The following is a 23,532-nucleotide window of genomic DNA, read 5'->3' on the forward strand; positions in this document are numbered from 1 at the left end:
ACCCTGTATGTAGTTTGCAGAATACCTGAATTAGTCAAAAGATTTGCCAAACTGACTATGAAATATTACTACAGTGCCAAGACATTTCTTACTCTCCTAGTGTGTAGCTTGTCCCTGTACCTCCCTTTCCTGCCTATCAACCCTTGATCCATTGAGCAAATCATTTCACATTTCTAAACCAAAAAGAAAAAAATGCAACACCATGGCCCTTTGGATTACGCAAAAAAAAAATTCTTTATAATTCTTTTTAATTAGTTAGCTTTTTAACTACAGGATCAAGGGCTTTGCCTAACATAACTTTCTAAGACAGTGGAAGAAACAAATAGGAAAATATTATCAAACCAATAAGGTGCATATACTTCCTGTGCCACCTCTAAAAATTAAGCCAATAGTTGGTCCAGTCAACTTAAAACAAAATTTGTACCAAGAATTTATAGTAAATGAATCTACTAAATAGATAGCTTTAATGGCCTCAGAATAATAAGTGAAGACAGAAATACCAATCAAGTTCAACTTATTAAAACAAATCATCAGGGTTAGCCTCCTTTACAGCTATGCAACGTTCTGTACCAATATGTTAAATAACTGTTGTGGCAGCCTTTTACACAGAGCATAAATATTCTGTTTGTGGGAAAGTGCACTTTTCATAAGTGAGTGCTTTTATCCCATGAAAAAATACAGCCTACATAATTACTTCGATCTGCAGACTCAAGCAGGCTTTTGTCTTGATTGAAATAGTCACTTGACAATTGTCTTTTCATCAATTTTTATATGTTATGATCTCATGGAAAAAAGTCATGCACCCACATGAAAACTGTAACAATTTTTAAAAGTGCATTACTTCATTTATTATAAAATTGTGGAGTCACTTGAGAAAATGGTGAGTAAACCAAATCTGAACATTTTTCATAAAATTAAAAATATAAGGTAAATGTCAACATCCAATGACAGATACAGTGAGAATGTGCAGGTAAGTCTATGAAAAGTATTTTTGTTAAATAGATTTTGTGTTCTTAGCTTTTGGTTGGAGCAAACATTGCTAATTGCACATTTTGATGTTTTTATTTAATGCCATCTGAGGTCTTGTACTAGTGGCAGTGTCACCCATATTAAACAGGACAAGGAAGAGGCTCCAAACAAAAAACATGTGCAAAAAAAGCACTTCAACACTTAAATAAGTTTAGGCAGAACATGTGGGTGAAGGCATCCTTTGTCTCTATGTTTGTAACTGTGGAAGAAGTCTGCAGAGAAACAGTGGTCTCCAGTCATTGTTGCCCCTCATTCCACTGGATCAAGAGCACTAACTTATCACGATCATAAGGATATATCTGCACCTTGGCTCACATTAACACTTCACATGTAGGATCCTATCAATGTTCCCAACCAATCCTGCCCTGAAGTCCTGCTAGTGGCAAAAGGAAAAGAACTGTAAAAGATCATGTGTCTCATGGTATGAGATTTATCAATTCTATTCAGTGTGCATTTTGCTCAACCCACAAAGGATGATCCTAGAAAAGGTGCTCTAAACACAGTCTGTCTCTCCTTCTTCCTGTTACACCTTGCAGGATTAACTTTCTGTGCACATGTATTGACAACAACAGGAGTTGTTGGTAGAATAACTACCATTACTTTCACAGATCAACTTCTATATCTTGGCAGCCAACTCTCTTAAAAGGTAACCATCAAGAATAAAGTTCTACATCAACTTTACTTTTAGATATTCAAGAACAGTTAGTTCATGAAGGACACCAAGATAACTGTTTACACTAGAGTACTATACATTTAAATTACATTTAGGCATCGGTTATCTAAACTTTTACCTAAAACTCTTAGGAAATTTCATCAGCACTATCTCCAGGAGGCTCTCTGCTACAACAGTGCCATGAACCTGCAGAATTAACTTTGCTGAATGGGAATGACATGAGCCATTTACTCCCACTGAAGTCAGATCAGAAAACACTGGATGACCACAGGAAACTGTTTCCAGAGACCCTTAAGGCCTACCCTACAAAAGTTCAGATCAGTATCACTACCAGGAAGAACCTAAGTACAGAATCTCCCCTATGATGCCGCATGATTCTTCGGGTGACACATAACATTGAAACTGGCTACCTCTCTCATGAGATGGATAAAAGATAGCAAGGGAAGGAGAGGGAGGAGAACACATATTTGCAAAAGAGTTTCTTAAAATGAACCTCCTGCCCCACTAACACAAGATATATGACTCAAGGCTTGAACTCTTCAGCCATCTAAGGACAAAGAGATAAAGTGAGGGGCATTGTTCTCATTTGCCATTTTTATCTGAAAGAAAGACAGAAAGAAAGAGAAAGAAAACGAAATAAAAAGGGGAGTTAACATTATTCTTTAGGTGTTCGTGATAGTTTTTTTTGAGTAATCTGAATTTATTCCACATTACAAAATGTTAGCTTTACTGGAAAATTAAACCTACTCATGGAGGGCTGCCACTGCAGTAGGTTCCATCCAACCAAATTCTTAGTGGAGAACATGGCATTGATATATCCATTCAGTTCATTGCACTTTCTTTCTGTTATGTCATAAACTCCATCCAGTTTATATTTTATTTTTTGTGGAAACCAAGAAAATTAACTGAGGAATTGTACAGTCCCTTGCTTTTTTAGTTTTTCTTTTCTTTCTGTTATTCCAAGTATTTTATTAAATCCAGCTATGTAATGATTAACACATATATATAAAATGGTAACCAATTTAGCTGATTCATCTGATCTGTTCTTGTCTCTATCATTATGTGCAACTTATAGTTAATTACCTTCTAGTTAATAAAAAGAAACAATATTGAAACTGAAAAAAAAAGTATTTATTATAACAATTAAACAAACAAATGGATCAAGAGGTAGAACACATGGAAGAATAACTTTAAGGTAACAACATTCATCTTAAAGAAATAGCATAAAGGGTTAATACATGTCAGAAACCTGTTAAGACAAATCAGGAAACCAGATAAAGGTCACGTGAACAACAGAGACAAAATGTAATACACAAAATATACTGTAAGATGACTAAGAGATCAGATGACCTGTATTTAAAGAAGGATTTGTTTTTTTCCCCTTGTTTTATTAATTTTATTGCATTTCATATAAATCAATCAAGTTTTACATAAAGAAAAATTGAGTTAAGAGCAAATCAATCCCATAAATTCTGTACACTTCTCGTCTGCTAATAAAACCGGGTTGAGACGCCATCTGCGGGGTGAGTGTATGGGGCTTAGTAATTTTAGCTCCAAGATCATAGGTGCATGGTCAGAAATAACAATAGCATCGTATTTGCAAGATTTAATCTTAGGCAAGAAATTATTATCTACTGTATAAAGAAGTAATCAATCCTTGAGTAGCCATAATGTACTGGTGAGTAGAAAGAATATGTTCTTGAATTTGGGTTTAAAAACCTCCAGGGGTCTGATAAGTTGTGATCAGTTATAAACTTTGTAATTATCTTTGCGGTGTTAGATGCCGTTCCCCCTGTGGAGGAAGTCCTATCTAAAAGTGGATTTAGAACACAATTAAAGTCCCTAGCCATTATAACTTTATGAGTGTTCAGACTGGGAATGGATGCAAATAAATTTTGTATAAATTCCTTATCATCGACATTAGGTGCATAAACATTTATCAAGATCATTTTACAGTTTTATAAGTCTCCCATGACCATTACATATCTCCCTTCAGGATCCAATTCTACATCTGATGCTACAAATGGTACTGTTCTATGTATGAGAATTCCCACCCCTCTAGTTTTCTTTGTAAAACTAGAATGGAACATTTGGCCAGTCCAGTCTTTTTCCAGCCGGAACTGATCCTTGCTTAGTAAGTGGGTCTCCTGTAAAAAATACTATTTTAGCGTTGGCAGGTGTTAATCATTTCTGGGCAAATCAATATTTAAGAAGTGTGAATATGTCCATCTACAGACAGGGCTAACATTATCTGGGGTTCACATTCACTTTTATGTCCAATGTTCTCTGCAAACTTTTTAATGGTAAAGTGGACTCTGAACATGGATAGGGGATACATTTAGTGGGCATACATGCATTTAAAAAAAAAAGATTAATAAATTACTTCCATTATTATATAAAGATGTTTGCTTTCTCTGCAACTTGGCCTTTTTATTAGACAGATAACACAACATTTTCAAACCCATTTAATCCAATTTCACTGGGGGTAGGAGACTGTCATGGCCTCATTAAGCAAAAGGCAGGCTGCAATCCTGGACAAAGCAACAATTCACTGCAGGGCCCACCTACCCACACTCACAAGTAATTTTAAATCACCATCAAATCTAACATGAATGGATTTTGAATGTAGGATGAAAACCACAGTACCAAGAGAAACAAGCACACATACAATGGCAAAACATGCAAACAACACAGGCAATGAGCAGGCTTGGAATTTTAACTTACTGTATAATGCTGGATTGGGCAGGCGGCAGTGTCAATCACTGTGCTACTGTACCACACTGGATTGATGTGAAATAATCCTCCTTAACAAAACGGTGGGTGTTTGTGTATCTGCATGTTTGTCTGGTTGCTACACCTCTGTTATTCCAACACATAGTGTATCACAATCATTAAGTACTAACATGCAGCATTTGGCATTCAAACAAGGGGTGCATCACAAATATTTGCAGTAATTTGCATTTTATTACTACAAATGTTTGTGATATGCTATCTGTTGGAATGACAAATGCAATGTATATGTCTCTGTGGTATGTGGTAAAAGCAGTGCTAATGTTTGTGATGCACCATCTGTTGGAATGACAAATGCAATGCAAATATACAATCCAATAGATAGTGCACTGCAAATGTTAATGCTGAGGCCTACATTGATTACTTAGATTTCAACCCATCGTAGACAGGTGGTGTAGTCAGTAGTTATATATATATATATATAAAATAACATTTCTAATACTGTGTAAGATATATATATATATATTATGTATTATAATATTTCTAATATTGTGTAACAATGACAAAACTAAAAGCAAAAAATGAGGATGATATTGTTCATTAACAAATGCACAAAAATTTTAAAAATGGAGAAAAATGTCAAAATGAAACAGTTTATCACTGTTGGAAGAATTTCACTTGTCATCTTGTGCTTTTATGAGCAACTTCTTTGTCAATTAGTTGGATGGGGCGATGTCACACTTTGCAGGCTTTTTTTTCTTCATTGCAGCATAAATAAAACTCTTCCTTTTTTAAACAGTGCTTCATAAGGGTGTTAATGTGTACGTTGTGACACACTAGCACCTCACCCAGTGTTACTGCCCAGTGCCGGATACGGCTAGAATAGTATCATTTTCTGTGAGACTCTTTAATGGAATTTGCATACAATATAACATAACATGATAATAACATTTTCAAACCAATTTAGGAGTTTCCCTAGTTAATACTTTGGGCAAAGCAGGAACCTGCTGTGGACAGGGTGCCAGGAACAAGTGGCTACAGAAAATGAATGGAAGGCATGAGCCTGGTTTATAATTAATGAATAACTTTAAATGATCATATGATAAAGTACACAAGGGATATACAAGGAAGAGAATTAGGTGTAAAAGGTGCAGTAAAAGATGAATACCTTATTGGAAGAATTATGGCATTGTCCTATGACTTTGCCATCTCAACTTCTTTTTAATGCTTTATGATTAATAACATTAACATAAATGATTAACAATAAAGAGTGGACAATATAACTTAAGACATACACTATAAGTCAGTCATGGGTATTTAAACCAATTTACATAAAAAACATAATAAACATGTTTAATTTTTAAAAATGCATTTCTACAACCATGCAAAGTTATAACACAAACGTTTCTTTTATTCAACAAATATATGGAGTGAACATTTTTTTAATGATGTAATAATTATAAACTTTTGGTCCACATCTGGGTGTGTAAAATAAAACTTATTAAGAAATGCTCCCCGTCCTCCAAAAACATTCTGGAATGGATAAAAAAATGAAACAAATGAAATATTGTGCTCTTTTCATGTTGCAACATTCAGGTTCATATTGATTGGCTATGTTCGAGTTTAAATCTGGAATATATTTGCTTAAAAGGATACATATTATGAATATGATATTTCCTGAATTGTATTGTTAACACAATACGGACCTGTCAGTTTCCAAACTTTCAAATTTAGATTCCCCAATAGTTTTTTGTAGGTTGATTGTTATTGGGTAAAGACGAGACCCGCATATACACCACTTCATTTCTATTGTAGTAGCACCACTCATTAGTAACTTACATGATTAAAGAGTAGTCGAATGATCATACGCTCGAGACTGCCCTGAGCAATGATCACACCTGTGGTGGCACTGGTCACTACCGCATATTCTTCAGCGCCCCACGCCGTCTCTGCCCCAAATTGCTGCGGGCTACTAGAAACACATGTCGTCATATCCGTCACATGGTTTGGATTGAAAAAAGATTTCACTTAAGAAGTTTTTTGTTTTTATTCTGCTCCTGACAGAGAGTTACGCACGGCAAGATTTTGTATGACTGGATGTTACTCTTTTTTTAAAAGAAAGCGGAAAAAAGTATTTTCCTTACCTAATGAAATCATATATCTACAACTTAGGACGGAGAAGAAAACGCTTACAAAAGAGGCGGCGACTTTCTAGTTCGGTGGACTGAAGCTTGTCTTCCGTGGTGTAGTTTCTTTTTTGTGCTGTCGACATAACGCTCCTTCTAAAACAAAAATGATTTTGTTACAGTATGTCTGCCTGTTGCTTCTTATTGGCCCGTGTATTCCACAGTTCGTTTTTCCACTCCGAAGATTTAAGGAAAAGTTTCGCATTCCTGTGAAATTAAATGTTACCACTTCTAAGGCTGAAGGCGTCGCTTTAGACGGGCTTTCCTTGGCTTCTGACCCTGCCGGACAAGTTAACTTTTTGACAATGGTGAACAATCTAGAAGGAGACGCTAGTAAAGGCTATTACATCGAAATGTCAATAGGATCACCGGCACAAATGGTAAGTGGGCACGGAGTTTATTAAATTGGCAACTTCACAAAACACTAAACTTCGTTCTGTGTTGTGGAGGAATAAGGGGAGAAGAGATAAGTCCGCTGCGTTTAAAGCGTACCATGATTCCCCGCTTATGGAATTCTGTTTTTAAGGGTTGTTTCTGCTACCTCTTGTTTTAAATTGACAGGTATGATAGTATTACCAATAATACATTCATAATCAACCTGGAGTTGTTTATATTTGTGATTATAGTGTTTTATATAACTTAATCATTTGTCCCTGTTAATTTAAAATGAGCTTTTGACGAGAACAGGAATTTAAGAGTAACGTAACATTCGGTAACCCGTAATGCTCCGTTTGTGGGATGCACAGTCCTCAAGCTCGTCTCCGCAGCATGATGCGGACGGCAGAAACCAGACGAGATGCCAGTACATCGCCTGACTCGCGCACACATTCTGATACAATCGACACAACCAACAAGCACGCATCCCTTTCATAAGTTGAAAGTAAAACCAACACGGACATGAGCACAAAATTAAAACACCGACAACGAAAATTCGTGAACTGAAGTGTTAAAGGCAAAGATTGTAGTTTTTGCTCATGTGATTAACTAAAATCCATTTCAGTCAATATTGGGAAGCACTCTGGCGCAGTGTTTAGCCTTCTGCAGTGCCTGAGTGCGTTTGTACATTCTGCCCTTGTATGGATGGGTTATATCCTCATATCCCAAAAATGTGCAGATAAGATCAATTGGAGTTCATACGAGTTTGAATAGGGTAGACAGCATAGAAACTGAATTAATTGATTACACAGTTAATTATACAGTTTATAATGCAATGTAACAATTTATAGGTGGATTTTCAAAATGATTATTCTGATTTTTTGATATATAATAACATTTTTGAATTTGAAAGCAATACTAATGTTAAGTCAGATTTTTTTTTCTAAACAACTTGGTGCAATAACAGAATTATTAACTTTATACAAGCCAGCATTACACTTTTCAAGTTAAAGTAGCTTATTAAAAATGATGTGCTTCTTGTGACCAAAGTAAAGATTCCCCCAAATAGCTTGAATTAACTTTTCCCCTCCATTTGAAGATGAAATTACTTGTTTAATGATGTTACTTTTACATCTAATGGCGTCTTTGAAACATGCAGAGTTTCAGCAATGGCGGTGTTGCCAGCTTTATACTACGCATCCCTAAAGCAAGCTTGACAAAACAAAATGAGAATACAGTAGTTGAAGAATCTAAGAAGCATTTTTTAGATTAGTTATGTTTGTGGTGAGAAAAGAAAATCCATTACTTGTTTTAAAAGTAAGTCACTTGTCCATCCATTTTCTGATCTTGTTAACTTTAATTAAGATTCTATAAGGTGGAGTCCATAATTACAGTCCTTAATACAAGATAGGAAGGAAACAATACTGCAGCGGTTGCCAGTCACATGGTATACACCCACCCAGCCATATTGCTGCCTTATACTGCCAGGACCCCATTTTTGTGCCATCATTGTGGAGTTTCATTGTTCTCCTTGTTTCTTTACACTACCCAAATACATTTACAAAGAGAATACAAAATTTGTTTATGTGAGTTTGCTTTGTGTTAGGTTGGCAGACTGCTAAGGTTTGATTAATACTTTGCACCTAATGCTGCCAGAGTAGGGTTCAGGCAGTGGTGACTCTGAATTAGATGTTGGAATGTTTAGTATTTATTTATTATATGTATACTTGTATGTACTGTATTTATTTGGTTCTAAAAGTGAAGTTGACTAATGACAGGAGAGGTACAAAGCTTTTTTAGTAATCTTCAAAAAATGTAATTTATGGGTAGGAGCCTTGAGCAGTAAAATCTTAATCCTCTTTCATTTAGGTGTCACATGATGATGACACATGATTTGCTTTGCAATGCTGCTGGTTTGTGAGGCAGCTGATGAGGATTAATAAAAAAAAAAAATCAAGGGAATCAAAAATTTTTTTTCACCCAAAAAAAGCATGAATGTCTGATCAATTTGAATGACTGACTTTTTGGAAGGATACATGGTTGTCCGATCTTAAAGGAAGAAAATTATCAGCAGTGTATATGCTGTGTGTTGCCCAACTATAAAATAATTAACCAGGGCTGTGGAGTCGGAGTCGAGGAGTCGGAGTTGGAGACAATTTTGGGTACCTGGAGTCGGAGTCGGCAAAAAGTTAACCGACTCCGACTACGACTCCTACTAAATTTAAATGGAAATTAAAAAAATAAGTTGAAATGTCCCAATTCACAAACAGTCATAATGAACTACTTCTCTGCTGTAAGAATAAAGCCCAATGCATGCAGTGCATAATGTTACCACAAAACGAACATGTCAAGTAACCATGAAGCATGCTTTTCATTGACTGTATGCGTCACTATATGGGATGTTATGCACAGGTAAGGTGCGGCACCGCTTTCCATTTTGTCGTGTTCCACTGTTACAGGGAACTGTGAACCTAGCCTAAAGCCCCCCATACATTTACAGATGCACTGCCGATTTTTCGGCCGTTCAACGAGTCATCACGCGTCAAACGCCTGAAAAATCATCTGGTGTGTTCTCAGCTCCGTCGGCTCCCCTTCGCTATGCGCTAGTGAAGGGGGCCGAAGGAGCCGAGAACACAGATCTCCCTACCTTTCTCCAGCAGAGGCTCGTTCTGCTGATCAGCTGGCCGGTGAGTGACAAAATGCACTAAACTTCCGGCTGGCTGACAGAGGAGACAACCACTGCAGCAGACAGAGGCATCACATTACTTTGGATGGGGGTGGTGGTCGAGATTTTCGGCAAGCTGGATCTGCCCGACCATGTGGACACCCGCAATCTGCGGCCGCCAATAAATTGTGTTTGTCTTTAATCTGGCATTATAGTAGAGTGTTGGCTTCCTAGCCAGTAGTTCTGTGGTGAAATGACAGGTATGTTGCCTTCCTTTCCTTCAATGGATGTAGAAAATACATTAGCATAGTATATACATACAGAGGAGTCGGAAGATTTAGAAACTGAGGAGTCAGAGTCGGAGCATTTATCTACCGACTCCACAGCCCTGTAATTAACATAGAAGGTAACACCCTTTCATGCCTTACCTTCATGGTTTTTTTTTTTTTGCCTAAACATTTACTAAAATTCTAGTGTATGTCCCTTTTTAAGTGTTTTGACTTTAAACTTCCTCCTGTTTAGGGTTGTAGCTAAATTTGAAGAAACCCATAATTTCTGACCATCTCTCACCCCTCAGTGTCCCTTAACTTGCAGTCCCCTCCCCAAGAGATCCTCTATAGCCAGTTTGGTCCTTAGTGTTTTATGAAGGGTGATTATTTCCTCTATTTTTTGCCCAGTCATTCCAACACTCTCAACTTGTTTCTTGTTTCCATGAAATAATTTTTTTGAACACATTTATATGTTGCAGAGTGAAAGTCACTACAGGGTGTGCAAATTTTGCATATCCTTATATATAATTTGATAGTATCCGTATGTATGGTGTTCGCGTCAATACCTTGACTCAATACAAGTTCGAACCATGCGATGGGACTCTGCCTCCACTTGAACATAATGTGGCAAATGCGGACACAGTATTGCATGATTGGCTAAGAATGTTCGAGTGCTACAGTGACGCCGCTGGACGGCCGAGTATAGTAAGTCGGTGTTGGTTCGAGCAGACAACGGTAAGTTCAGGGTTTTAAAATGTGTTATTGAATCGAGCTGATGTATATGAGCTGGAAGAGAATTCCTGAGTTGAGGAGCACTATGAGAGATGCTCGAGGTCTAATAGAACAGAGTCTGACATGTGGTACAGAAAGTAGAGCTGCAGATGAGGATCTGAGTGAGCGAGAGGGGTGTCAGTATGTAGGAGATCAGTGAGGTTGTGGAGAGCTTTAAATGTTAAGAGCAGTATTTTGTATTGTATTCTGTAGTTAACAGTGAGCCACGGAAGCTGAGGGAGAATCGGTGTAATGTTCAGTGGATTTAGAACAGCAGTTTATTATCCTGACAGCAGAATTTTGAAGAAGTTGTAAGCGATGGATACGTTTTTGTGGGATGCCAAATAAAATAGCATTACAGTGATCCATACATGAGGTGACTCAGCCATTAATCAGTACTTCAGTACTGTGTTGCATAAGAACAGGACGAAGTCTAGAAATGTTTCGGAGATGGAAGAAGACAGTCCGAGAAATGTTACTTATATGGGAGGAATTTATTTAATGATAATAATTATTATTATTAGTATCATATATATATATATATATATATATATATATATATATATATACACACGCCAACTGTAACCGTCCTCCCGAGTCCAGCGTCGCTTTCGAGGCACGCAGCAACTCACCAAACACAGCCTCAGTCGCTTTCTTCTGTGCAAGAGTCCACATGCACCTCTGAGCCACGTTGACTTTACACCGCACGCAAGACAGAGAGCCACAATCACCAACTCGCAGAGCCCCGCCCATCAACTTGAAGTAAGAGCAAGCAAGACAGAGAGCCACGCCCACCAAAGCCCACCCACCAACTCTAAGGGCAAGTAAGACAGAGAGCGCACGCAAGACAGGGAGCCCCACCCACTAACTCCAAGACCATGGGATACGCACACATTTAGTGTATAAATGGATGAATAAATTCCACGGTCCTCTTCAGATGCCAGAGAAAAGTCTATTTCAAGGGCGTCTCAAACACCACAGCAGACACTATCCAAAGTAGAGGAACTTAAAATGAAATGTGAATCAGAAAACTGTTTGTTCTATTTCTATGTTCTGTTTCTTTCATTTGGGAAATTCACCAGTTATAGATTCCCGTGCAATGCAGGGTACTCCTGCTACTACCAATATAAAACTGTGAATGATGTGGACTTGGGACCAGTGGTGTTTTTGCCATTAAATTCTGGCGGGGTCATGCTTTTTTAACATTTTAACATGAACTTTTTTAACATTTAACATAAAATCCTTCTTTGTCATTACTATGAAACGTGGGGTAGGTAACTTAAAAAACTATTTTTGGATTTAGCATTCCTTTCTTTGATTGCAAATTGGACCTTCATTTATATGTAAATGATGTAATGACACTATTGCAGTATATTATGTAATACATTGTTGCATTCTTAGGAATAGCTAAGCTAATTGTACAACACCACCTATGTTTGTTTCTACAGAAACAGCCTATTTGTATTTGGATCAGTCAAGTACTATAATAATCAAACTAAACGGCTTCTTGTCCAATGAGACAGAGGAGCATTTACATAGAAGCTGATGTTCAGTTCCCCATTGTGGATAAGTTCAATATTTCAGTTTAAGAATTTGGCTGGCATGTAGCTGTGTCTTTTGTAAATTTCAAAATTTACACTGGCACTTCAGCAGTATTTTTGCATTCTTTCTGGGAAAGTGTTATGAACAAACTGACATCAGAAGGTGATAGTAATATGGTGTATTATATGAAGAAATTGATGAAATTCATTAAACACTTGAGTGCCACTTTATTACAACTAACCGCTAAGTTAAAGTCTAATTTTAACGTTCACGTTCTGATCCCTCTTTTTTTTAGTCTTGAGTTGCTGTAAGCCTTTAACTTGTAACATTGTAGTAAAACTCATGATAAAGCTATACCTTCATTGGTTTGATGTTCTTTATCATAATTCCAGAGTGGGTATGATACCATTTGTGGCTAGTCCTGTGAAATTTGAGATACTTGTATTCAAATTTCTGTATCAGCTGGTGTTTTCAAAAAAGTACACAATAATTAAATAGGGTGTTTTTTTTATTTGAAAAATGTATTACCTTTGCCATTTATTTTCTGGAACACATTGAATAAAAGGACCATACAGGCTCTTTTTTTTTTTTTTTTTTTTAGTTTCTTTAAATTTAAAAAACAGTGAAGAGCAGATAAAAAATCAAATAATGGTAAGTAATGGCTGTTTCAGATTTGATTTCTTAAATATATTAACATTTTAAAATAATTGCTAAGATGACAAATGAGCATTACTGTGTTATAGTCTGCTTGGATTTTTTCCCCTTAGGTTTTAAAGTATGCAGGTTAGGAAATAAGATGAGAATGCTGGGGTGAGGTCATCAAATCTCTAAATGAACTGTTACTCTTTCTAATTTATGTTAATTACATAGATGCTTGCATTATGGTGGTACGCAACAACACATAATTGATGGGATGGTCTGGGGCAATTTGCAGCAGACATGGCTACAGGTAAAGCATTCACTGTGGTAGATAGTGCTGTGGGACTTTTAAAACTCAACTTGATCATCTTTTGTAGAAAGGAGATTAATAGAATTGACAAGCTGCTTGTAATGTTCAAATGTGAAAATTGCAGGCGACATCAAAATTGGAGGAATAGCAAACACTAAAGATGATGTAAAACAATTCAAAAAGACCTAAGCACTCTTTGAAACTGAGTGAACACTTGGAAAACACAGTTTAATGTGGAAAGTGCTTCATATGGGGAAAATGATTATAAATATATTATCCTACAGGAAGCGCCCAATAAAAAGAATTTAGACAATAATGTTGGTATAGCATCCTTTTTGTTTAGGTTACTATGTAGAAGAAACTATAAAGGCAAAAAATGTTAGCATAACATCTCTTGATTTATATTATCAAACCTGAGACTAAATAAAGTACTAATGAGTACTGTGTACAGTTCTGGGGGACTCAAGTATAACCCCTTGTGAAAATTTCACACTAAAACATGGCATATGGACAAAACTAGAATTGTGCTTATGCAAAAAAATATTCTCATGCATAAGATTGTGCGTAAGCAAAGTTCTACGCACTTTCCCCTTATAAATCCCAATCAACATTTTAACGCACATGTACACGCCTACAGCCTCACCCTGACTCCTCCTAGAGTTTTGCCTGTTTGAATATGTAAATCAATATAAATTGCCCTGTGGTAATCTGCCTACCAGGCATTACCACTGTAAAGGAAAAAGTCCTATGAATAGGGTAAAGTCAACTTTTCAAAATAAATGTTAAAGCACTTACCTGTTTAAATCATTAAGTGCAGGGTGCGCTTTCGCAGTCATTTTAATTTTGTCTTCAGCAGGTTCACGCAGCAGGGTGCTGGGTCAGACGCAGCTCCAGGTCAGGCCTGCTGGAGGATGCTGCGCGTATACTGTCATAAAGACGAGCGTCTCTTTAGTCCTGCCGTTCGCAAAGAAAGGTGCAAACCATTTTAGTTAAGAACATGCATTCATGCATTAATGTGAGGAGGGAATTCCCAAGAAGTACTTACTTTTGTAGTGTGTATTGGCTCTTTCGAGGGAGCGTGACGGGATGCGCTCCAGTTTGTGCTCATGCGCACACCAAAAGCCACTAGCCCTATTTATTACATGCCTTGCAGAGCTTGAGAGGAGCATTTATACAGAAAACATCTGCATCTGTCGCGATTGATGAAAGGAAGCAATGTGTCGCTGTATTGGGTAAAGATTTGTGCCCTGACTATAAGAGGCGCTTCCTGCCTCTTAAGAGTTGTTTTTAGACTCGGTGGTGTGGTTTGCGTGGTTGGTATAGCTATTTTCATTCAGTATACCAAACAGTGGCTTGTGCCTTATTTTGTAAATTTCTTGCATATATTATAGATATCTCCTAGTGTAGCTTTACTTTGGTGGAGGTATTTATATAGATTTTGGCTTTTGGCGCACTTTGTTCCTGTATATACACAGTTTTTTTCCCCTTGTAAATATTTTTGGCATTCTTTGGACTATGTTATGTGTGTAGTTTCTTCTAGAACTCCTTTTCTTCATTTATGAAAGCTACAGTACCTATTTTTGTGTATATGCATTTTTGTCGTCATGTTTGTGGACTGATAATTTCACTGTATATATTGCTCACTGTTTTTGACTGGGACATTATTTTTGTTGCTTTGTTACACCTGTAAATAAACCTATTCTTGTTTTGGAAATACCACCTTTTTGTGTCTGTGTCTCCATGTCTGACTTCTGACAAATTTGATCCAGCAATACAAGATGCCCCCTGTGTGCCAACCTTGCCACTACACAGGGTGTCACAAGCCCGTTCCGTTCAGTATTTTGCTAAAAGATAATGGCAAAAACACATGTAAAAAAATAATTTCAGCAAATGTGAAATAGAGGTCCTGCTCAAAGGTTGAGGCAAGGAAAACTGTACTGTTTCTTGGCTTAAGCAGTGGTATAAGCAACAAATGAAAATTGGAGTGGCACAGCATGGCCGAGGCACTCAAATGTTCAAGTTCAGAAAGTCGCACTGTAAATTTTGCATAGTTAATAAGAAAAACAAGCAGGCAGCAGATGCAGTATTACTGTTTAGTCTGTTTCAGACAATATTACAAAAGGTGACCCCTTTTCTGGGGATACAAATCCACACGGTGATGAGTGCTGCTGTGGTGAGCACATCTTCGGGCGCTGGCTGCAAGTACACCCTTGCCTCAGAAACCACTGAGCAATCATCCAGCTGCATGCTGCAGGACGCTGTTCTGGAATCACAAAATGCAATAGTCAATGTTGTAAAAGATGTGGAGAAAGTAATTCAGGAATATAAGTGCAGTACTATGTGATTGACCACAAATTAAATTAATTGGTTAAAAAATAAATACTGCATCTGATTACTGGTTTTCATATTCTGCTAATTACATTCAAATGAAGTTGTAACGTTGTCCAATTTGGCTGATCGTTTGGTGGGTCAGGTTTATCGTAACGCATCTCTTCGGGTATACGCAAGTTGTCATTGTGTGCCACATTATGCAGCACGAACATGCTTGCACAATGCAACATACATTCTGTATAACTATAGATCAGCACGTTAACAGGGTATAAATGGTTTCTATTTACATAAGCAAATATATTCTTTGAAGGCACCTTTATAGCAATAGGCGTGCAGTCAACCATTCCGATTACACCAGGAAAACCACACATTGCGAATTGTGCTGTATTATTTCCCCGTTCAACTACAATGTGAGGAAATTTTATATTTGAATGACAAGTGAATAATACAATCCCATACAGCTGGCATGGCCTGACTCCATGATGACTGAGTAATCCCCAATCGGTCAGCCAGTGCTTGTTGAAAAGCTTGTGTGGCTATAAACCCGAGGGTGGGCAGATCTTGCAGAGGAACAGGCAGAGCACAATTCCTCTGAGTCTGCCTTTGTAAATCCGGCCACAGTTCAGCACTTGGCTCCAAGAGGAGAGCATTTATAAATCGAAATCGACTTAGCAGCCAGTCATTATCATGGGACAAGAAATTGGTATGATTTCTAAATACGCAGTATCTTCTAATTCTTCCATTTGCGATGTCTTCTAACAATGCTAGTTATGGTAGTTGGAATAGTTTGGCAACTCCATACACCATTTTATTTTTACAGAATGATTACAATCAAATGCCTTAGTTTTGTAAATGATATGCAGTTAATTTCTGCATATTTGATAAAGCCCATGTCATGGGTACAAATTTAAGAAAGAAAAGGAAACCACACAGAAACGGTAGGACTGCTTTGATGCTAGGTGCCGCCCATTTACAAAAACAAGCAGAAATGTGCGTACATGTGGTCATGGTCTGAAGCTGCCGTGAAAATGTGCATAGCTTTATGCCAAGTTCTGTTTTTATACATCTCAACGTGAGAGTGTAAATGGGCATACACAACATTTTTGTGCATGCGCACCATTTATAAATGCAGCCCCAGGTTGCTATGCTGTAAAAAAGACATAGCAGCTAACCAACATATTCAGATGCAGAGTCGAGTCCTTGCCCACTATCAGAGTTGCATCTTCTGTGATACCACCTCAACTTGAAACCAAAGAGCAGAACGAAAGGTGTTGAAGGTGACTCAGAATATAACTGTTACAATATGTCTTGAAGAGAAAGAAAATTATTTTATGTAACACAGAAATTTCATTGGAAAGGTGAATGGTAATATTAATGACGCCAACCATCCTGCTTTGTTACTTTTCTTTTTCTCTATTCTGGGTAGTCTTTAGCATTCTTATCACCAGATTTTGTTACCGTTTTTATGCACAGGTCATAAGGCAATTCAAAAGCCTGTCATGCTGACCGATACAATTTTGTGTATATATTGTGATCTGTTGTGGGCATTGTAGAACTGTGTCTAGTCTGTGGGAGAGTTCCAAGTAAGAATTTAATTTTAGTACAAAGACAACAGACTGCTGAGTCTTGTAGTTAAAGCAGATACCTTAACTTTTTAAAAGTATCAAGATGAGATACTGGGACATCTTAGCTATTAGCTAAGTAAATGTGCTTGATGAACTGAATCTTTTCACATTTGTTAGACTATGTACAGTATGTTGCTCAGGTCATATCCTTGTAGGTGACTACTTAAACCACTATTGTCTCTTTTTAGCCAAATCAAAATAATTGTTACATATTGCCATTTTTATATTGTGAAGGACAGCTGGTCCTATGCCCGGCAGGGACGCCCCTGCTGCTTATGTTCCAGGGGAGACCATGGGTAGTCCAGTACCTCCCCCGGGACGCTTGGTTGCAGCCTCCCTGGCTGACGGTGATTCCCCAACCACCCGTAGGGCTCCATGGGAGATGGAGTCCTTCACAGCCTGGTTGGGGGCTCGGATGGCCGGCTAGGGGGAGCTGCATGGACTCAGCAGCCTGGCTGGATGAATCTTCAGCCCCACCCGGAGGTGCAATTAGGTCCAGGTGGTCAAGTACCTGGAACACTTCCGGGTGGGTTATAAAAAGGGCCAGTCACCACCACTCAAGGAGCCAGGGTCGGGAGGAAGAGGACTACGCTTGTGGAGGAGTGGTGGTAAAGGAGAAGAGTGTTTAGTGCTGTTGTGATTGCTGCTTGGGACTGTGTATTGCCTGTGGGTCACAGGGAAGACGTGTGCCCACGGGTGGAAGGAAAAAAAAAAAAGTCTTGTTGGTTTTAGACGTGCCTCTGTGTCTTTCTGTGTCGGGTCAGGCGCCTATATAGCGCCTTTTTGTTACAATATCAATAGTAAAGATGGAAAAGTACCTCACAGTGAGCTTTTTGTCCTGAAAAAACATTGTACTGTATGTCACAGTAGCAAGACTGCTCGCCGAATACAGTTTTAATGTGTCATCATTTCTACATTTTTGGACTGCATACATAATGTTTAAAACTAAGAAAGAGAATTTTGTTTTAGTAGTTTCCTTGTCAGGCCTGTTCATCTGCTTTAACAGGCTTGGCACTTGACAAGCAGGTTGGTGTGTTTAAGTATAACCAATTTGTCCTCCATTGACTGTTCTTAAGAATAATAGTAATGTGTTTAGATAGAAAATTCTATGTTCTGATTTTGTTTTAATTCGTTTTAATATTATCAGGCATTTTTATCACGATAAACAGCTACCATTCCCTCCTCCCAACAAAGCACATCTGTATTTACTTTTTATTGAAGTACTTTTTCTATAACCTATACTTTTATAGGAGTCCTTTTGTAAAGGAGTGCTTAACATTATTGCAGTGTTTTAGATGATATTATTACCCATACATCAAACACAATCTTATTACTGGATTATGTATTCCCAGGGAGCCTTTATTGCACCAAAAGCATATCATGATTTTACAGTGCTGTGGTTTAGTATTTTGTTCTTAAAACGTTTGTCACTTGTAACAGTGTTTAAGTTTTTACCAGTACATACGATCCTTGTCCTTTTTTCACCTCTAAGGAGCAATTGTCATTTATTTAAGCAGCAGGGATCTCTGTGCAAGTCTCTTGAAGCAGCTGCTCATCCTTCTGCTCCACAGCTAAAGATGTAGAAACTGTGACTTTGCAAAACAATAACTGTGTTGTCGAGCAAGAACACACTGTTGTTAAGAAGTGTCTGACATGCTGTGACGATGTGGGTTCAGGCTCCACACTCCCTTTGATATTGGAAGCACATGAACCCAACACCGTCGATAATGTTGCCGAGTGAGCTAGTCAATGGAGGCAAATTAAGCATCTGAGCAAGGGGAAGGTAAAAAGTGCAAAAGTGCTTTTATTTATAATTGTCCATCAAATCAAAAACAGTGTTCCAATAAATAGTGCAGATCTTCAATAAAATAAATAATCCATTAAAAGAACACATGGGGGTTAAAACTCAATAGAAAAAACAATCCTTAAAATCGGAGGTTAAATCTTCTTATGGAATCAATCTTAAAACACTAACACAATCCGGTGCCTATTTTCTGTATGCGTCTCACCTGCTTATCCCGTGCACGGGCTTAGCAGCAGGCAAGACGCCTCTGCAGCTGCCCTCCTACATCACACGCTCGAGACTGGAGACCTCCCGATCCCTGGCTTCGGTATGGCACTCATCCCAGTCCCCGAGACTTGATTACCCTCAACGGCCAGGTCGCCCACGTTGGGGATTCCATCACCAAGTCTCCCGACTTCGCTGCCTTTCCATGGCCTCTCTGCGCCCGTCGCTTTCACCTTGTCACTCCCGCTACCAGATCGCTCAGCGGGAGCGACATCTACACAAACACCTGGGTGTCGGCCTAACACCCAGCTTCCTCGCAGCTGCCCAAGCGCCGATCGCGCCACCACACGCCTCGCGTCCGTCTCTCTCCTGCACCGCTTGCTTCCACGCTCCCTGTAACCTCCGTCCTCTCCTTTCCTTTCTCTCAATCGATTCTCCTCTTTCTCCCCAACCGACTTGGCGCTTCTTTTAAAACGTGAGGGGCCATCACAGCTGCAGCATTAGCCACGGAGCAATCACGAATGTGGGCAGTTCCTCACCTGTGCACACGTGAGAAACGCCCACATCGACGACTGCCCCGCTGCTCGCTATAACAACGCCCTCACGAAGCCGCCTCGGGTGCGGTGATTATTTATTTAAAATCAATGGCCTTTTCTCCACGAGCTGTGGACCCATAACACCACACATGCATGGGAAGTGTGATTTTTTTTTTTTTTTTTTTTTTTTTAAAATGCACACATTCACATATTCTGTAGCATTCATTATTCTAACTAGAGATGATACCCACTGTAGTTGCATAACATTACTAATTTCTTAATTTGGAAATAGTTGAAGCAAAGCTGTGATTTGCTCTTTGACAGTTCTCACATTTTAATATGAGTAGCATTGCTGTTGAAAGTAGTCATCAAACATTAACACCCCCACCAGATTATGCCTGTTTGAAAACACAGCTTTGTGTAGTAACACATTTGACTCGTCATTGCTACATAGGAAAACCAAAAGCAGTGAGATATGTGATGTAATTATAATTCCTTTTGCTAAATGTGCCAGTGTTTCAATGAGCTGCTAATTGCCACATCTGTTAACCCATTGAAGAAGACAGGGTGTCAGTGTAGCAGTTCACATCTGCTAATTGGTACAAACAAGTAACAGATGCAGCATCATCTTAGCACTTGACTGCCAAGTACCGCTGTGAGCAAAATGAGGCCTGATTAGCTTGGATTACTGACTGTATATATTGGTAAAGTGAAAGCAGTTAGGTGCTTAGTTTGAGAAAGATTTAAATCAAATTTCAACTTGTAGTTATCAATGAGAGAACTCTTGGGGCTGCAACAAGGAAAACCTATTTAAAGCACTGTACATGAAAACACATTTTTAAATTTGTTGCAATGTGTTAATAGTTAAAAAGTTAGTATTGCTGTATATAACATAAAGGGGTGACACATTGTTTAGCACTGAGGCCTTTCAGCCCAAAGAGATGGGTTCAACATCTAGTCTGCTGACTGTCTCAGTGGAGTATGCAAATTCTCACAGTTTTTTTTGGGTTGTTTTACTTTCTTCATTCACTATATACATGTTGGATTCATTTGTAATTTCATTTGTAACTCTAATTATCTCTTGTGTTTAAGAGTTTGGATGTGACTGTGTAATGCTAGGTAGGCTCCGGCACCCAGCAACTCCAAGGCAGCCCTTGTTCTGTTTCTGACTACCCAAGTAAAGTCACAAAAAGAACCCATACCCTTAACACTAGAATTACCAGAGCCTACGAAAAAACTCGTAATTCCGTCCCACCTTAAACTGCTTCTTAAATCCCTTCACACCTCTCCGCCAGCGTCCTTTGTTCTCTAAATGTGCTGATAAAGAGAAGCTAGGAGCAGCCGGCTATTCCATCCCCCCACCAATTTAGAACGTGCGTGAACTTCTCCCAGCTCATGCCTTGATTGAGTATCTGGGAGTGAAGTGGAGTTTTAGAGTGGAAATAATAGATCGTTTTTTGGAACACACGCATTTCATATCTGTTCCGTTTCTACAGTAATCTGTGTCAACACATTGTTAAAACAGAAACGTTTTTTTATATTCTAGTAGTAGATGACAAAATGTAGGCATAAACTATATAATGTATGAAGCCTGAAGTCCAAATAGCAAAGAAACATTTTCACAAGAATAACACAATTGCACTTTTATTCAAACATATAACTGCAGAAACAAAAAGCCGCCTTAACATGCGACATTGACACCAGTTTACTGTAACTGATTCCGTGGTTCAATAGACTCAGCCCCGCTTGGGAATCAAGGGGTCACGGGTTCGATCCTGCGCCCCTCCATTTTGAGAAGTAAACTGCTCTTATTCTTACTGTTTTAGAATATAAACATACATTTGATTTCAGTCTGTAACAGCCGGTGCAATTTATGATCCTTGTAAAGGTTAGCTTTTTTTTTTTTATTCACTTTTCATTCTCTCAGTCGCGTTCAGAATCAATCCATACAACCCCATCTGACACGGCTGTTTTCACTAAAGACACGCTATAGCTCTGCAGTGTACCACGATGCATACTAACGCCAAATCCCCCCACCCGGTTCTGACACACAAACGCTGGTGAAGCTGCCTTCTTCGTATCTCACCGTCACTTGCTTTTATTTTTATTCAGTTTTATTGAGTGTTCCTGCCAGTCCCCGCATGTTGCTGTATGCTTTTTCTTTTGTACTCCAGGACATGCAGAGGAAAGAATGGTAAAGACCAGTAACTTCGGCTATATGCAATCATCAGACACTCCCCATCTGCCCGTGTCGTTCAAACACAGGAACATATATTGGTGTAAAAGTATAACAAAAGTGCACTTTTATTCAAGTGCACTTTTTCCATCGCCTTTTCCTGTAAGAATGTAAGCAATGTACACACTTCTCTCTATGCTGTGGTTTCTATTACACACCTGAAAGAAAGAGACAATACATATGAACATATCCAGCATACAGCAACATGCGGGGACTGGCAGGAACACTCAATAAAACTGAATAAAAAGAAAATCAAGTGACGGTGAGATAGTGAAGAAGGCAGCTTCGCCAGCGCCTGTGTGTCAGAACCGGTGGGGGCGTTAGTATGCATCGTGGTACAACGCAGAGCTATAGCGCCTGTATTCTGTTTCTTTTGTACTCCAGGGCACGCAGAGGAGAGAATAGTAAAGAGCAGTAAGTTGGCGCTATATGCAATCATCAGACACTCCCCATCTGCCCGTTGTTTTGTTATACTTTTCAATACTTTTATACTGCTCAAACGGGCATGCTCAAAAATACACGTGTAATGCCACGAAAAGTGCGCAGACACTTCATTTCGCAAACAAAACAAGTGCACTTTTATTCAAAACTACCTGTATAACCGAAGAAAAAGAAAGCAAGTTACAGTAGGCGATTGATAGACAGCTTGCATGGTGCAATGCTAAGAAGTGCAGATTTTCATTCCGTGCTATATAAAATCATCACATTCAAATATTAACAGTTCCACACACCCAAGGACCGTCCTTCCTACATTTACGACACGTGTACTTGTTGCGTGTACACACCTCTCTGTGCTATGGTTTCTATTACACTAGCACCTGACACTGTACTTTCTTCCCTGGGGAAGGGTCCGCATCAGAGAATTTCCAGTTCCTGCATAAATTCACACCCGATCTGACGCTGTTCGTTTTCAAATAATATTGCATTAGTGCGATTATATTTTCACATATATTGTCTCTTTCTTTCAGGTGTGTAATAGAAACCACAGCATAGAGAGAAGTGTGTACATTGCTTCTTACAGGAAAAGGCGATGGAAAAAGTGCACTTGAATAAAAGTGCACTTTTGTTATACTTTTACACCAATATATGTTCCTGTGTTTGAACGACACGGGCAGATGGGGAGTGTCTGATGATTGCATATAGCGCCGAAGTTACTGGTCTTTACCATTCTTTCCTCTGCATGTCCTGGAGTACAAAAGAAAAGCATACAGCAACATGCGGGACTGGCAGGAACACTCAATAAAACTGAATAAAAAGAAAAGCAAGTGACGGTGAGATACGAAGAAGGCAGCTTCGCCAGCGTTTGTGTGTCAGAACCCGGTGGGGATTTGGCGTTAGTATGCATCGTGGTACACTGCAGAGCTATAGCGCGTCTTTAGTGAAAACAGCCGTGTCAGATGGGGTTGTATGGATTGATTCTGAACGCGACTGAGAGAATGAAAAGTGAATAAAAAAAAAGCTAACCTTTACAAGGATCATAAATTGCACCGGCTGTTACAGACTGAAATCAAATGTATGTTTTTATTCTAAAACAGTAAGACTAAGAGCAGTTTACTTCTCAAAACGGAGGGGCGCAGGATCGAACCCGTGACCCCTTGATTCCCAAG

The 23,532-nt window shown here is 38.7% G+C and overlaps 1 protein-coding gene across 1 annotated transcript in view; it reads left to right on the forward strand.

The window, feature by feature from the left end:
- Positions 1-6,393: 6,393 nt before the first annotated feature.
- The window catches only part of bace2 (beta-secretase 2), a 106,944-nt gene continuing 89,805 nt past the window's right edge, over positions 6,394-23,532 (forward strand). The window contains exon 1 of the mRNA XM_039744499.1: positions 6,394-6,998. Within this exon, the coding sequence (XP_039600433.1) occupies positions 6,726-6,998 (273 nt within the window). The 5' untranslated portion in view covers positions 6,394-6,725. The remainder of the gene's footprint in view (positions 6,999-23,532) is intronic.

The sequence above is a fragment of the Polypterus senegalus genome, chromosome 2 (assembly GCF_016835505.1).
Source record: "Polypterus senegalus isolate Bchr_013 chromosome 2, ASM1683550v1, whole genome shotgun sequence".
NCBI classification, from domain to species: Eukaryota; Metazoa; Chordata; class Cladistia; order Polypteriformes; family Polypteridae; genus Polypterus; species Polypterus senegalus.